The 13,819-nt window shown below is 47.6% G+C and overlaps 6 protein-coding genes across 6 annotated transcripts; 3 read left to right on the top strand and 3 right to left on the bottom strand.

Annotated features, from left to right (window-relative positions):
* Nucleotides 1-404: 404 nt before the first annotated feature.
* OT_ostta02g01020 (Heat shock protein 70 family) lies at nt 405-2,375 on the bottom strand (the record flags this gene model as incomplete). The annotated part of the gene is made up of 1 exon (XM_003074813.2): nt 405-2,375. The coding sequence occupies one exon, from the start codon at nt 2,373-2,375 to the stop codon at nt 405-407; it is 1,971 nt and encodes a 656-aa protein (XP_003074861.2).
* Nucleotides 2,376-2,710: 335 nt separating this feature from the next.
* Nucleotides 2,711-3,194, top strand: OT_ostta02g01010 (Ribosomal protein L35; the record flags this gene model as incomplete). Its single annotated transcript, XM_003074812.1, has 2 exons — nt 2,711-2,935; nt 3,054-3,194. 2 exons carry the CDS (start codon nt 2,711-2,713, stop codon nt 3,192-3,194), a joined length of 366 nt encoding a protein of 121 aa, XP_003074860.1.
* A 1,521-nt stretch (nt 3,195-4,715) lies between these two features.
* On the top strand, nt 4,716-5,049 carry OT_ostta02g00990 (Signal recognition particle, SRP9/SRP14 subunit; the record flags this gene model as incomplete). The annotated part of the gene is made up of 3 exons (XM_022985000.1): nt 4,716-4,790; nt 4,844-4,909; nt 4,960-5,049. The coding sequence occupies 3 exons, from the start codon at nt 4,716-4,718 to the stop codon at nt 5,047-5,049; spliced, it is 231 nt and encodes a 76-aa protein (XP_022840695.1).
* Nucleotides 5,050-5,238: 189 nt separating this feature from the next.
* OT_ostta02g00980 (Nucleotide-binding, alpha-beta plait) lies at nt 5,239-5,546 on the bottom strand (the record flags this gene model as incomplete). The annotated part of the gene is made up of 2 exons (XM_022984999.1): nt 5,239-5,335; nt 5,386-5,546. The coding sequence occupies 2 exons, from the start codon at nt 5,544-5,546 to the stop codon at nt 5,239-5,241; spliced, it is 258 nt and encodes an 85-aa protein (XP_022840694.1).
* Nucleotides 5,547-6,062: 516 nt separating this feature from the next.
* On the top strand, nt 6,063-11,171 carry OT_ostta02g00970 (Peptidase C50, separase; the record flags this gene model as incomplete). The annotated part of the gene is made up of 1 exon (XM_022984998.1): nt 6,063-11,171. One exon carries the CDS (start codon nt 6,063-6,065, stop codon nt 11,169-11,171), a length of 5,109 nt encoding a protein of 1,702 aa, XP_022840693.1.
* Nucleotides 11,172-11,290: 119 nt separating this feature from the next.
* OT_ostta02g00960 (U3 small nucleolar RNA-associated protein 6) lies at nt 11,291-13,069 on the bottom strand (the record flags this gene model as incomplete). The annotated part of the gene is made up of 12 exons (XM_022984997.1): nt 11,291-11,386; nt 11,445-11,487; nt 11,542-11,582; nt 11,634-11,709; nt 11,759-11,820; nt 11,870-11,986; nt 12,042-12,094; nt 12,146-12,203; nt 12,263-12,399; nt 12,446-12,509; nt 12,560-12,793; nt 12,851-13,069. 12 exons carry the CDS (start codon nt 13,067-13,069, stop codon nt 11,291-11,293), a joined length of 1,200 nt encoding a protein of 399 aa, XP_022840692.1.
* Nucleotides 13,070-13,819: the final 750 nt, after the last annotated feature.

Raw genomic sequence — 13,819 nt, 5'->3', positions numbered from 1 at the left:
TATACAAAGACGTCGCCCACGGAGCGATCATTCAAGGAAGCGTCCGCCGGCGAATTCGGGAACCAAAAGGAGCGTCGTTGAGGATGTCACCAGGTGTACTCGTGGGCGATCTCGGGAGTCGCTCCGACTCGGAAGCATCCAGGGGTCATATCGGGATGTCGTACGGCTATCATGAGTCGCGGAGAAACTATCCACGCGTCATTTGAGGGGATACCACTCACCCAGCATGTCTTCGCGAGGCTCTTTATCATCACTTTCCGAATAGAGGTTATTAGCATGTCGACAAATGGGCGTTGGAGTAAATTAATTACAGGGATCTGTTCCCAGTCGAACCCATAGCTGTTCCGGTTCAAATACTGTCGGATCAGACATTGAAACGTCTAATTAAGAGGACTTCGATTGGATTATAGCTCGTCGTGTTCATCGACGGTTTCTGAGTCATCAGCGGAACCACTCTGGTACGCCTTGGCCACTATCGGATTGCACACTTCCTCAAGTTTCTTGAGTTGCTCATCGTAGTCATCTTTCTCAGCACTTTGATTGTCATCCAGCCAGTCGAGGGCTTCCTTAACGGCTTCTTCAATAGTGCTCTTATCGTCTTCTTCGAGCTTATCAGCGAGCTTGTCAGAATCAGAGACGGTGTTTTTCATGTTGTAGGCAAACGTCTCGAGACTGTTACGTGAGTCGATTCGTTCCTTCGTCTTTCGATCTTCCTCGGCAAATTCTTCAGCCTCTTCGACCATGCGCTCGATCTCTTCTTGCGACAATCTTCCCTTGTCGTTGGTGATGGTAATTTTTTCAGACTTTCCAGTCCCCTTGTCTTCGGCGCCAACGTTCAGGATACCGTTCGCATCGATTTCAAACGTCACCTCGATCTGTGGCACGCCACGAGGGGCTGGAGGGATTGACGTGAGCTCAAACTTACCCAAGAGGTGATTATCTTTCGTCATCGCTCGCTCACCTTCAAAAACTTGAATCATCACCGTCTGTTGGTTGTCTTGATACGTTGTAAAAGTTTGCGACTTCTTCGTAGGGATGACCGTGTTACGAGGAATGAGCTTCGTCATAACGCCCCCTACGGTCTCAATCCCTTGAGTGAGCGGAGCAACATCGAGTAAGAGGATGTCTTTCGTTTCATCACCACCTTCACCGGATAAAATGCCCCCCTGAACAGCAGCGCCGTATGCCACTGCCTCGTCTGGGTTGACCCCCTTATTCGGTTCCTTACCATCAAAGAAGTCTCGAAGAAGATCCTGAACTTTAGGGATTCGCGTCGAGCCACCGACGAGAACGATCTCGTCGATTTCACTCTTTTTCATACCCGCGTCATCCATGGCTTTCTTCACTGGACCCATCGTCTTGCGGAAGAGGTCGTTGTTGAGTTCCTCAAATCGAGCTCTGGTGAGGGGTTCGGAAAAGTCCATACCATCGAAGAGAGCTTCGATTTCGACGCGCACTTGATGCTGATTCGACAGTGTTCGCTTTGCTCTTTCGGCTTCTCGCCTGAGTTTTTGTACTGCTTTCGAATCGCTCGAGATGTCCTTGCCGTGCTTGCGCTTGATCAGTTTGATGAAGTACTCCATGATGCGTTGGTCAAAATCTTCGCCGCCCAAGTGAGTATCTCCGTTCGTCGAGATCACTTCGAACACGCCGTTGTCAATGGTAAGAATGGATACGTCAAAGGTCCCTCCGCCAAGATCGAAGACGAGGATATTTTTCTCGCCCTTTTTGTCCAAGCCGTAAGCGATTGCCGCGGCAGTAGGCTCGTTGATAATTCTTGCCACGTTTAGACCAGCGATGATTCCCGCATCTTTGGTGGCTTGACGCTGGGCATCATTGAAATAGGCGGGAACCGTCACCACGGCGTTCTTGATGTCCTTGCCGAGGTATGCCTCAGCAGTTTCCTTCATTTTAGTGAGAACCATCGCGGAAATTTCTTCAGCTTGAAAAATCTTCTTGCCATCTTTGAGTTCGATTTCGATGCACGGCTTGCTATCCTTGTCGACAATTTTGAATGGAAACATCTTGAGATCACGTTGGACTTCCTTGTCGGTGAATTTCCGTCCGATGAGGCGCTTCGCGTCGAAGACAGTGCGCGTGGGATTCGCAGATGCTTGGTTCTTGGCGGAGTCGCCGATCAATCTCTCGGTGTCGGTGAACGCCACGTAAGATGGTGTAATCCTGTTTCCTTGATCATTTGCGATGATTTCCACTTTGCCGTTTACATAAGCGCCAACGCATGAATACGTCGTGCCGAGATCGATCCCGATTACAGTACCGGTGATTTCTGACGTAGTACTTTCGGCGCGACCTTGCGGGGCGCAAGCGGCGGCAAAGATTACAGCAAGGAGCGTACACAGCGTCAACCGACGCATGATTTTTCGCTTCGCGGTCATTCCCGTCGGCCGTCGGCGTAGTCTGACGTCTGACCGCCACCCGCCTGTCAACTTGCACCCGCACTCATCACCGGACCAATCAAATTTGTTCGCGCGTCTTGAAACTAAATTATGATTGGCTGCGGCCGTGTGGATGAGGGAATTCTGAGAAACCTTAAAAGTGACGCCGGATATGGGGTCTCTGTTGCGACTGGCCCATCCTCACCCTGGACGAAAAACAGCACGGCGGACCTCCCTGTGTACGTCGACTCGCCGCATCAAGTCACCACTGCGCAACGCTTACGACGCGTGACGATCTTCTGCAAATCCTACAAATGTGTACTGCTAGCTTGAACTGTGCCAGCACGGCGCGTTTCGCCGCCCAGGTGCCGTCGAAATTGTCGTTCGGCAAGTCCGCTGCAGTGGGAGCGGCAGGGTCTTTAGGGCGTGCGAGCCCGTCGAAGTCAACCGGCTCACGCGATTGTTTCGAAGTTACGGCCGGGAAAATGAAAACGAGAAAATCCGCCGCTAAACGTTACAAGGTCACGGCGAGTGGCAAGGTGCGAGCGTCACCGAAGTTCCGAAAAACGCGTTACGACGTCGAGCGCAGTCGAGTTGGCGTGTGTGTGCAATTTTCGCTCGACTGACCTCACGTCCGTCTAAATCGCGTCCTCGTAGGTGATGCATCGTCGGCCAGGGAAAGCGCATCTCAACGGCCCGAAGACATCCGAGCGAAAGGCTCGCCTTGGCATCGAATCCGCTGTTGGAACTTCTCAGATGCCCTTGGTGAGAGCATGTTTGCCCTACGCCAAATTTTAGGTAGATCCGGCAATAGACGGTGAACAAGTGTAACACTTCATTTCGTCGGCTCGTCGACGCGCGTATCCTTAGTTTGCAGAGATGAATGTCGCGTTCGAAAGATCAAAAATAACCTCTCGCAGAAGCCCTCTGACGTTCGACGTATTTCGTTCGCGCGTTCGTCCGCTATGCTTCGTCAAAGTTCTTTTTTTTTTCTTGAAACTTAAGGCTTTGCTCGCATGACTGACAGCAACTGACACCGGTGGGATTTGAACCCACGCTCTTTCGAACCAGGACCTGAACCTGGCGCCTTAGACCACTCGGCCACAGTGTCGTGTCCGTTATGGTGCTCAAACTCGATTATGTACAAAGACAGGTGTGTGGAGCATTCTATATCCGCCCAGCACACGCGCCACGCGCTCAATTAACTCAGTGGATAGAGTGTCAGCTTCCTAAGCTGAGGGTCGCGGGTTCGATCCCCGCATTGAGTGACGTCTAAAGCCCTAAATTTGCGCACAAGGAAACCGTGTGAAAAATACCCTGAATTCCGTGTTTCTAGTACTACGGTAACCTCCATTCGGAAACTAGGGGAAATAGCTTCATTATACGCAATGTCGCATCGTATCGAGGCATGCCGCACGGCATTTTAAAGCTGTTGAAATTTATCGTACTCTGAGAGAAGAAGGGAGTGAGGCATGCAGACCTTCGTAGTCCAAAGTGCGCGCCACCGGATCGTTTGCGTCGTCCAAATCCAAGGAAAGATCGAAAGAAATGGGTTCCTCGTGCTTGATGCAGTGCGGTAGCTTGTAATCGTTCGTTCCGTTGGCGTCGAGGATGCATTTAGTGACCGCAGTTTTGACATCCCAGCATCTCTGAAGTCTCTCGCGGTCATGATATTCATGGTATTGCTCCACCACGAGGTTCCAAAACTCGTCCTTATTAGCAGCGCTGTGTTCGATCTCACGTTCGTGCTCTTGAACGTACTTTGATAGCGACCTAAAGAAGCAGAGATCGTTCAAGTTGGTGTCCGGTGAGTTGGCCGGTTGTAACACAAATTTGATCAGTGGCGCTTGCTTCCCATTGACGCGCTTCCTTCGCGCTCCAGCAGCGTTTAAGGCGTCCATGCACTTCACATGCGGCCGTGCGCCATCCATCTGTACAAAGACGATGTCAAAGTCTGCCATTTTATCATAGATGTCCGGAATCAACTGCTTTGATTATCTCGTAAAACATGTCCCCGTCAACCTCACAGTCGTCGTCATGCACGTCCCCTCGTTTGTGATATTTGCTGTTTCGCTGCGCAACCTTTATACGTGCGCACCGATACATTCCGAGTCGTCCGTCCTGTACCAGGAAATTTGCTGGTACGTACCAAAATCGTCTGGTACAAAACTGTTTGCCCATACACATTGCCTGATACACTGGTGGTACAAAAAAGCTCTGTACCAAGCCGCTGCAGCCCGAACTAGTTACTAGTACGATGATATCGCGAAAACGGGAGGCCCGGGATAGTTGGCTCAACAGTCGGACGCGTTCGTGCATATGAAGCAACACGTCGACGACTTTTCGAGATTTTACAATGGCGTTTCTTCGCTAACAGGTTTGAACGCCGGTGTGGTAGGCTCCCTTGAACAATATCACGTAGACGTCTGAAAGTAGTTTTTGTCTAGGTCCGTGTCAGCTTCAAGTATAAGCATAGAGAAGGCTCCGCGCGCTTCAAAGTCACCAGCGTAGAGGTATACCGTTTGGTAGAGATGATTGTACGTTATTCACTTGTATCATGCAGAAAAACGTGGTGCGGTGTACTAATAAAATGGCGGAAGCTCGTGCGCTCGTTGAGCTCGGCTCAAGTCTGCTACTCGTCATAGCGCGATGACACATTTTTGAAGCGTGAGGACTGCTTCGATCGCGCTACAACGAACACGTTGACCTCACGAAAGAGTCGTTTAGCGATATCAGTTGGGAAAGGAAGGCAAGCTACTATGCTAAAAGCCGCTGTGTGCCATAGATGTGTAACTTGGGCGAGCCTCAGAATTACCTGCAAAATTTCATCAGGTGGATAACATTAACTACTGCTGTGGAAGTCAAGTTGTTTGACTGTCACGGTGATTCCGTGGAGTTCAGACCCATTCAAATTTGCAACTGCCTGTTCGCAGTCTAGTCTGGACAAACCAGTAAGTAACATGAAGAAAACGTGTTGTGTTGTCCCTACCTTGACGCATAAGTCACCACGGCTGAGTGTACATTAGTACCTCTCTTGAATTCTATATCAGCTATTTTGCCAAAAGTAGCGAAGATACGCTCGATATCCGCTTGCATCAAGCGGTCTGAGACCGGGCTGACGTGAGCCTGAGCACTCAACGAAGTGTCCATGTACATACACTGCTGCACGCTCCAGACTCCAGCAAACAGCACACGCTCTAACGGATGCTATACGAAAAATCACCGGTCGCTCGGGGAAGAATACTCGAGGGAATGGCTGCTCGTCGCTTTCGTGGAGCCGTTATGTGACAGCTGCTGGTGTCTTCCGGAAGTGCTTAGGCTGGTCGGAAGATCGACTAGAAATATAAATTTTCAACCAAAACCCGTAAATCCGCGTACGCAAGTTAATAATTTTACACTACGGCCGACTAATAGTATAGCAATCGGTCGCGCAATCGGCGCGCGTCGTGGTCGAGAAATCGATCTGTCGGCTTCTAAATTCAAACTGCTCGCCGCGGCGTTGAGCTCAGCATTTGCCGTTGGTGGGACCGCTACGAGAAAATCAGCGAGCAGACATGAAATTAGTATAGACGAAGACGGCCCTCGTGAGCTTCGATCATGCTCGGGGAATTCCGCGCGAAACTTGCTGCAGGTGACCACGACAAAGCCTGCGACATTCTGGCGAAGATGGTTGAGACTAGTCGGGAGTCGAGCGAAGGTCGCGTGGGAAACGTTCAAATATCGTCCAAGCTTCGCGCGGATTTATCAAACGCCGCCTTGGAAACACTGACGGCTGTGGAACGTAGCTCGCACAAGGCTCATGTGCGGTGTTTGTTGACAGGTGCTGAAAGACTGTGCGACTTACTTTGGTCATGTCGAAGTCACAAAGACGAGGATCGAGTTTTTGGATTGCGATATACGTTGATTCGAAGGCTGGTCGCGCTCGAAGCGAATAAGACAGTTGCTGCACATTGCTGGGCCTTGCTCAAGGATCTGCTCCACCCACGTCCACTTGACCAGTTGAGTACTTTGGAGCTATCAAAGATCTGCAGTCGCCGCCGAGATGAAAATGTTTTCGTTACCGTATTGATTGGTACTTTTTTAATACTGGTGAGCGCTTTGAGTGATGAAAGTCTCGAGTCATCTGATGTTTACTCAGACTTGCTGCAGTTGTCCAGCGTCACGACACCCCTCCTCACCCTCATCTTGAACAAAAAAGTTGAAAGTTCGTCGAAGAAACATGTTCGTAGCTTGATAAGCAATTCTCTACGAGTATTGAAGCGTTTACACGATGTGCTACCTTTCTCTGACATGTCAGTAGTTAGAAAAACGTTCCTTGACGTGATAGTGCGTTGTTTGGAGCACTCACTGTTTGGTGACGACTATATCTTCGAAGTGTGTGCACAACTCTTGCACTGTACAAGTGTTTCGGAGTCATGCGAATATTTGCTTCCCATCTTACGTCTACAAGACTTCACGAACGAGGAAAAGCTAGTGCCCTTGTGCTGGCATGTGGCGTATCGGGCAATACAGCTGGATGCACGCGAAGGTGCGATTCAGTTATTTTGTGAATTGCACGAGCTAGCTTCATCTTGGTACGCTATCAGTTTAAAGGTTGCGCTACGACTTACACGGTTGAGTGACCATATGTTGGTATACCAGGAGCTTAGTTATGCAAATCAAAGCATATCTCAGTTGCTTCAAGGACACATTGATGAGTCAATGATCAACGTATTGGTTCGTATTTACGTAGCACTGGCACGCGAAGTCCGATCAATTGGTCAACATTCTGCATGCAACTGTAGTGAACTTTCTTCTCAAGTCATGACATGCAGTCTTATAGGTTTACAACTTTTGGAGCTTACAGTACAATGCGACTCAGCTACACGAAAGATATGCAGCAGTTTACCAGAGTTGTGTGTCGCTAATATTTTAGTCGCTTTACTACTCGAATCATCCACTCGGGATATTACGTGCTTTGGGGAATTTCATGAGTGGAGCATTGTTCGAGACTCTCTCGAACAACTCTTAACAAGGGATGAAGTTAACACTGTGTCAACAAGGAGGGTTATTCACACCGTCGCAAGGAAATGTCAAGATGTAGACTGGTCCGAGGCCGCAGAGACCTTGTACGCTCTGAACGTACGCTGCTGCGAGCGCCTTGATGGCGCAGAGGCACGCAGAGCAATCGACTGTGGTGAAAGAGATGGCCGAATCAGAAGCTTTTTCAGCTTTTTGTGGCTTTCAAACAAGCGAGCGGACGCAATCAATGTTTTGATACAGCATTCGAAACACTACGGAACGAGTAAAATGCCATTCGAACTATTACTTGAGCTTTATACTGATATGACAGACACTGAAAAAGACTCTGCGCTGCCGTTGGTCCCAAGACTGCTGCGTTGTCATGGCCACTGTGTGCAGTTATTGGAATCAGTAATAGAAGAGTATCGATTTTGGACTGATTCGGCCTTACCAGTGGATGTAAAGCACCGACTACAGTATGAGTTAATAGATAGTGTGGCGAATGCACTTACTGAAAACAAAGCCACTGGAGATGTTGACACTGCAGTGTGTGCATCAATCTTCTCGAGACTGCTTCGAATGGCACTACCACGACCGCCACAGGACATTGAACAGTGTGGTAACGTAAAATGCGTCCTTTGCAAATATAAGGACACCTTGGACTTCTTTCGGACCACGTCTCGTAAATATTGTACACGAACGAAGGAGGATAATTTGGTCTGTACGGCACTGTCAGTCGAATTCTCTTGCCATACGGCCCTTGCATTGGTTAGTATGCAAGACAAAGATGCATACCGTGAAGCTCATAAGATAGTTGAGCAATCATTTGAGCATATCGAAAGACTTCATAGATCCAAGTCGAACATCAAGTTCTATGTTTCAAATGCAGTACGAAATATGCTAGAAGCCTTGCAGGAAATCTGTGAAGTGTTCAATGTTTTTGGTACAACTTATTTGTCGAGCAAGTTCAGGCAATTCATCTGTCCTGACACGACAAGCCATGTGGCATCGATTCTTTTAGCCCCCATCCCATCGCCGTGCCTGTTTATTTCCATCCCAAGATATAGACAGACATTTCAACGCCCCACCTTTCATGAAGGTCGCTCAATGTTGCTTCTGGCTGGCATAGCGGCAGAAAGAGGAAAGTTCAGTGAAGCTTTTGCATGCATCGAAGTATCGATCGCTTCTTTGCGTACTTGTCTCCATTCACGTCGTCATTCTCATCAGAGTGTCCATGACCGCGAGAAAATAGCTGTGCGTTCACAACCTCCATTTTTCTGCGTGCTTGGGACATACGTGTCGACTCTGTGTACAAAAGCTGCTGTTTGTACCGAGCTGGGTATGTTTTCTTCAAGCGTATCGGCACTCGAAGAAGCTATGTCGTTATCAAAAATCATTCGCTCGTACGCGCTTCAAGGTGCTATTCACTTGCGCAAAGCTTACATGTACAGGAGATTTGACCACGTTGATGATTGCAACGCTGAGCTTGAGCAATACAAAAACACCGTCAAATTGGACATTTCCAGAACATTATGCAAAAGCGAGTACGACTTGGGAACGAAACAGTTTGCTAGTGCGTTTGCGTTCTCCATCGAAAGCATGAGTTGTGTCGATTTGACCAGACGCGTGGAAATGCACGAAGCAGCTTTGAAGTGTGCGCAGGAAGCTCTTACTTCGCCTATCAAAACTACCTCGCGGGAGCGCTCAAATGAAAATTTTGAGGGTTGTGCATCTTGGCGAAGTGCGTTTACTTCACTATATGCAAAGCTATTATGCCACGACGCCGCTCTGCAGTCTGTTGGTGGAGGCAAATCTCTCCGATTACTACGTGATGTCGCCAACAAGTGTCGCCAATATCAACCCATCTTGGCAGTCCTAACGTTGACAAGTGAACTCATTGTTGATTGTTCAGTAGACTTGCATCTAGGAAGAAGTATCCCCCACGCATCTGGTTTGCAACAGACGCAAAGTCAATGCACTTCTTTGCGGGAAAAGTGTCAGGAAAAACTTTTCGAGCTCATGTCGAGATGCCGTGACACTCCCGTAGTTCTTTGGGAACTGAATGCAAAAATGTTATTTTTCGTACTTTCTTCGGATCAAGGTGATGTATACGAGGTAGTTCGTGTTTTACATGCGTGCTTTGGCGCGCCAATGAGAAGTCAAAACGTAGCTTTGTTGAAGCTGAACATTATAAAACAATGCACGGGCGATGAAGATCTCATGGAACGTGTGTACAAGTTGCGCTTTGGCAGTTTTTCTAATTTTCCTACCGTTTCGTCTTTGTCTATTGCGCTAGAACATCTCGAAATTTCTCAAGCGGAGGTAGCTCGTTTGAAGGGGATTCCGCAGCTTGCCCACTGCTTGCATCAGAATCTACTGGAATTACCAGTTGTGACGCTCGGTCTAGTGCACTCTGCAGTGAAAGCTGCGAATGTTCAAGATGAACTCGTTATATCTCGCGTCGACGGCATCGATCGGCGTGTTGTCTGTGTGCGAGTCAGACATCCCGCGCTGAGAGACGTGTTTACAAAGTTTGCTGACACACTTGCACGTCAGCATGATACACCTGAGGAATCGTGCAGTCGCGAGTCAAAACTGATCTGGTGGGAAACACGAATTTTACTCGACGCACGACTACATGAATCACTGGACCAGATGAATGCAAATATTCTCGGACCATGGAGAGTTCTTTTGCTTGGGCGTGCCAGCGATCAGGTGAGAGGTTTGATCGAGGACACTACACGTGCTGTAGTGGTCCGACTTAAGGCAATCGCATTACGTGACAATTTGCAACTTGCTTCGTCTGCATATGAGCTAACATTTCTGATGCTCAGTGGTGCTCATTCCCTATCAGATGGGGAACTTCACACCGCATTCGCAAGTTTAATGATCCTTAGTCTTCACCCTGTGCATGAAATGACAACGTGCTTAGTTGTATCAAGTGAACAAGGAGCAGTTAGGCGCAGCAAACTGGATCTTTCTGAAATTGTGACGTATGTGCGCGCACAATTATCTGGTGAGTTAAATAACTCTTCGCATATGCGAGTCGGTGGTTACGGACAAAAGTATAGTCCGGTGCTGCTTTCACTTGACGAGACAACAAAATGTTTTGCGTGGGAGTCACTCAGTGTGCTAGGAGAGCAGCAAGTTTATCGTAATCCCTCGATTCATGTTGCCAACGCAGCTCGTGTGTCAACCCAAAACTCACTCTGCAAGTTGAACCTTGGTTCTGCATTCTATGTATTGAATCCAACTGGTGATCTTGTGAAAACACAACAGTATTTGACTCCCTTGTTAGCAAAAGCAGGTTGGGATGGTGTGATTGGGACCCCACCAACCGTAAACGAAGTTCGGAAAGCTTTTCAGGATGTAGATTTCTATTTTTATTTTGGACACGGTGGTGGGCAAGACATCATAAAAATTAAAACGATTCTGGATAGTTGCATTCGTTCTGTGATGATATTAATGGGATGTTCGAGTGGAGCTTACGAATACTTTGACAATTTGTCACCCACAAGTATTTCTATGCTGTACTTGCTCTGTGGCGCGCCGACAGTACTAGCTAATCTATGGGATGTCACAGACGTAGATATCGATAGATTCTCAGCACGATTACTTCAAGACTGGCTATCTCGTACGAATTCCACGGATGATATGAAAACATTCTATCGTTTCAGTACTAGTTTACAAGACGCCAGAAACGCCTGCCGGCTAAAACACCTTGTGGGTGCAGCGCCTGTACTCTACGGCGTGCCTGCTGTGCTCGACGATTGACTTTCAGCACGGGCATTTTATACTCTGTGTACCGAAACTTCGTGAAAAGCGCATCAGTTACTTGTTTAAACGGACATACCGTTCAACTAGTCTGTGTGAGCTCACAGAGAATATGCGGTTCAACTCTGGAAGCTGTCATCACTCAGACAATTCAGCGCGCGGAAGGTCCCTCCTTTGTGAAGATAGTCCTGCTCTCGAGAAAGTACGTTCACCTCCTTTCATGAAGATGATTCAATTGAATTTCAATACATGTCAAACTCAGAACGTTCATACCATTGCTAGCTTGAGCTGTCTATTGTACACATAGCACAAATAACTATAAATCGGAGATAAGTATCACGCTAAAAAGAACAATAGCACTTCATAGTACCTGTCAAGTGTACCCTGCCTTGCAACAAGTATAGCGACATTCTATGAAAAGTTTGAGTGTTTTGCAACGAATGAAGTGTTGTACGGGCATACATCTCGCCGACTAACTCCATTTATGAGAAATGATGGATCTGTCCACGCCTCAGCAAGGTAGTTAAATTTCGTAGTGCTGGAAGGTACATTAGATGCTTCTCATGAGAGCAGTATGTTTCACTTACTTGAGACTCGAGTTTCGAATTTGTCGAAATATCGTTTTGTGGTGGTCGCGTAACTTCAGGAACTACAAGAGACCAAATCATACATATTCAGCAATCAGGCGGCAAGAATACCATGTGCAAACTGCTGAAGCTTTGAATGTTATGACTGCTTGCATCGTTCAAAAACACCGCCGCAACAGACGTTGATGATTCATCTGATAGTCTCATATGCTTGAGTAATCGACTCGGCTGAGAAGGTCAAAAGAATTAGAGACGTTTTAAGAGTTGTAGTACTACGGCGTACACTATGCAGATCCGTGGCGACAGCAAACATCCTCATCATAGTAAAGGCACGATCTTTTTCCAAAACAGTTGAAAACAGAATATTTAAATTGAAGGCAATTTTACCTTTTTGGCCTTTCTGGGACTCGATTGCCTTTTGAAAGACACATAGTGCCAATGCACCCTATCGAGACATCCTTAGTATTCTATCTTTTCATCTTCACCAGTAAGACCAGCACATACATGCACAACATCAAATTTTACTTCGTTCGTTGACTTATTGCCTCTCTCCCGTGGGCTTCCAGAAATTAACACGTCTTGTCTAGTTTTCAACATATTCGCATACATTATTTCCAGCCGAAAATAAGCTATCCAAATATCTAATAACAGTCATGGGCTGAATGAGCAATCAAAGAACCAACATACCTTGATTTTGATCACAGCTTCGCAGAGCTCGATGAAATAAACTTCTCGCGGCATTCATATTTTGCTATTTATAGTTCAGTATCGGACGACATGAATGAAGACCGAGCAACTGACATTTGTTTGGAACTCGAAAGCAGCGGCGCGTAACCATAACCCGACACACGTGCTGTGGTATCTGAGTGCCCGTGCCAACGCCCTCGACAAGAGCCGACTGCTGCCATGCTCCTCGCAAAAACGAACGAAAATATGCCACAAACGTAAACTCCAGACATGCTCGCGGACCGCTCTAGCAAGAATCCCTCGTACATGCCTGAATATGACTGAGTTGACCTTATTGCGGTCCTGTCTCTATGAAGCAGCATATTCAGAATCGCGAATCTAAGCTGCAACAAGATCCATCCTTACCTTGTTTCGTGACGTTAGTGTACTCGCAAGAGCCAGCTCGTATGACGCGTACGCAAAAAAAGCGCTTTCAGTTGAGGAGGTTCGACGGGCAAGAAAGTGCTCGTATTGGGACCGCTTCGCTAGAATTTGTCTCGTCTGCGTTGAGTTGACCGAATACGCAAGCTCTAGCTGACTAAGCTGGTCCACAGACGAGTCAAGCGCCTCTTCGATGGTGTTCATCTTAAGAAAACTCGCAGCTAGCTGCCGACGACCTCTGAGCTACGGAGTTCCCAGCCTTCAAAAGTGCCGCAATTTTTGGCGTGTAGACTATACGGTATATTAGGGTGTGAGCGACCGATTATACTAACTTGCAGTGTAAAAGTGTAATTACTAACCTCCATTCGGAAACTTTTTAGAAAATTGCCCATTATACGCGACGTCGCATCCGATCGGGATGAGTCGCACACCGTTGGAAAGCTGTTGAAATTTCCCGTACGTCGATGCAAGTTTCTCCGTCTGAATTTGCGTGAAATCGCGGCAACGAGATGATGTCAGTTTTGCTCGATCTTCCAAATGATAGGAAAATGCGAAAAAAGTTGCAAAAGTTCGAGAGCGATTTAGCTAATTTTTTACCCCTCCTAGGGTTTCCCCCTTTTTTCTACGTGTGCACGCCCATCGACGAAAAAATTAGGACTGCTTGAAATGCGTATCAGGAATTTCCTGATACGTATCAGCGTACTGGTACGTACCAGCCGAATGTCCGAACGTGTTAATCGTATGGGTAAACAGTATTGACCAGCTGGTACGAGCTGGTACGAGCTGATACGAGCTGATACGGAGGTGACGAATCGACGAGAACCGCGCGAGAACCGACGCACTTCGCGCGCTTACTCTATCTATCGATTCAATTTTCTACTCTTGCTACGTCTGTCCTTCTCTTGACGCTCTAATGCCTTGCGAGCTGCCTTCTGTGCAAAATTTGCCTTTGCC

Source organism: Ostreococcus tauri (assembly GCF_000214015.3).
Source record: "Ostreococcus tauri WGS project CAID00000000 data, contig chromosome 02, whole genome shotgun sequence".
Classification (NCBI taxonomy): domain Eukaryota; kingdom Viridiplantae; phylum Chlorophyta; class Mamiellophyceae; order Mamiellales; family Bathycoccaceae; genus Ostreococcus; species Ostreococcus tauri.
The sequence above is the reverse complement of the archived record's forward strand: the minus strand, read 5'-3'. Positions and strand labels throughout refer to the sequence as shown.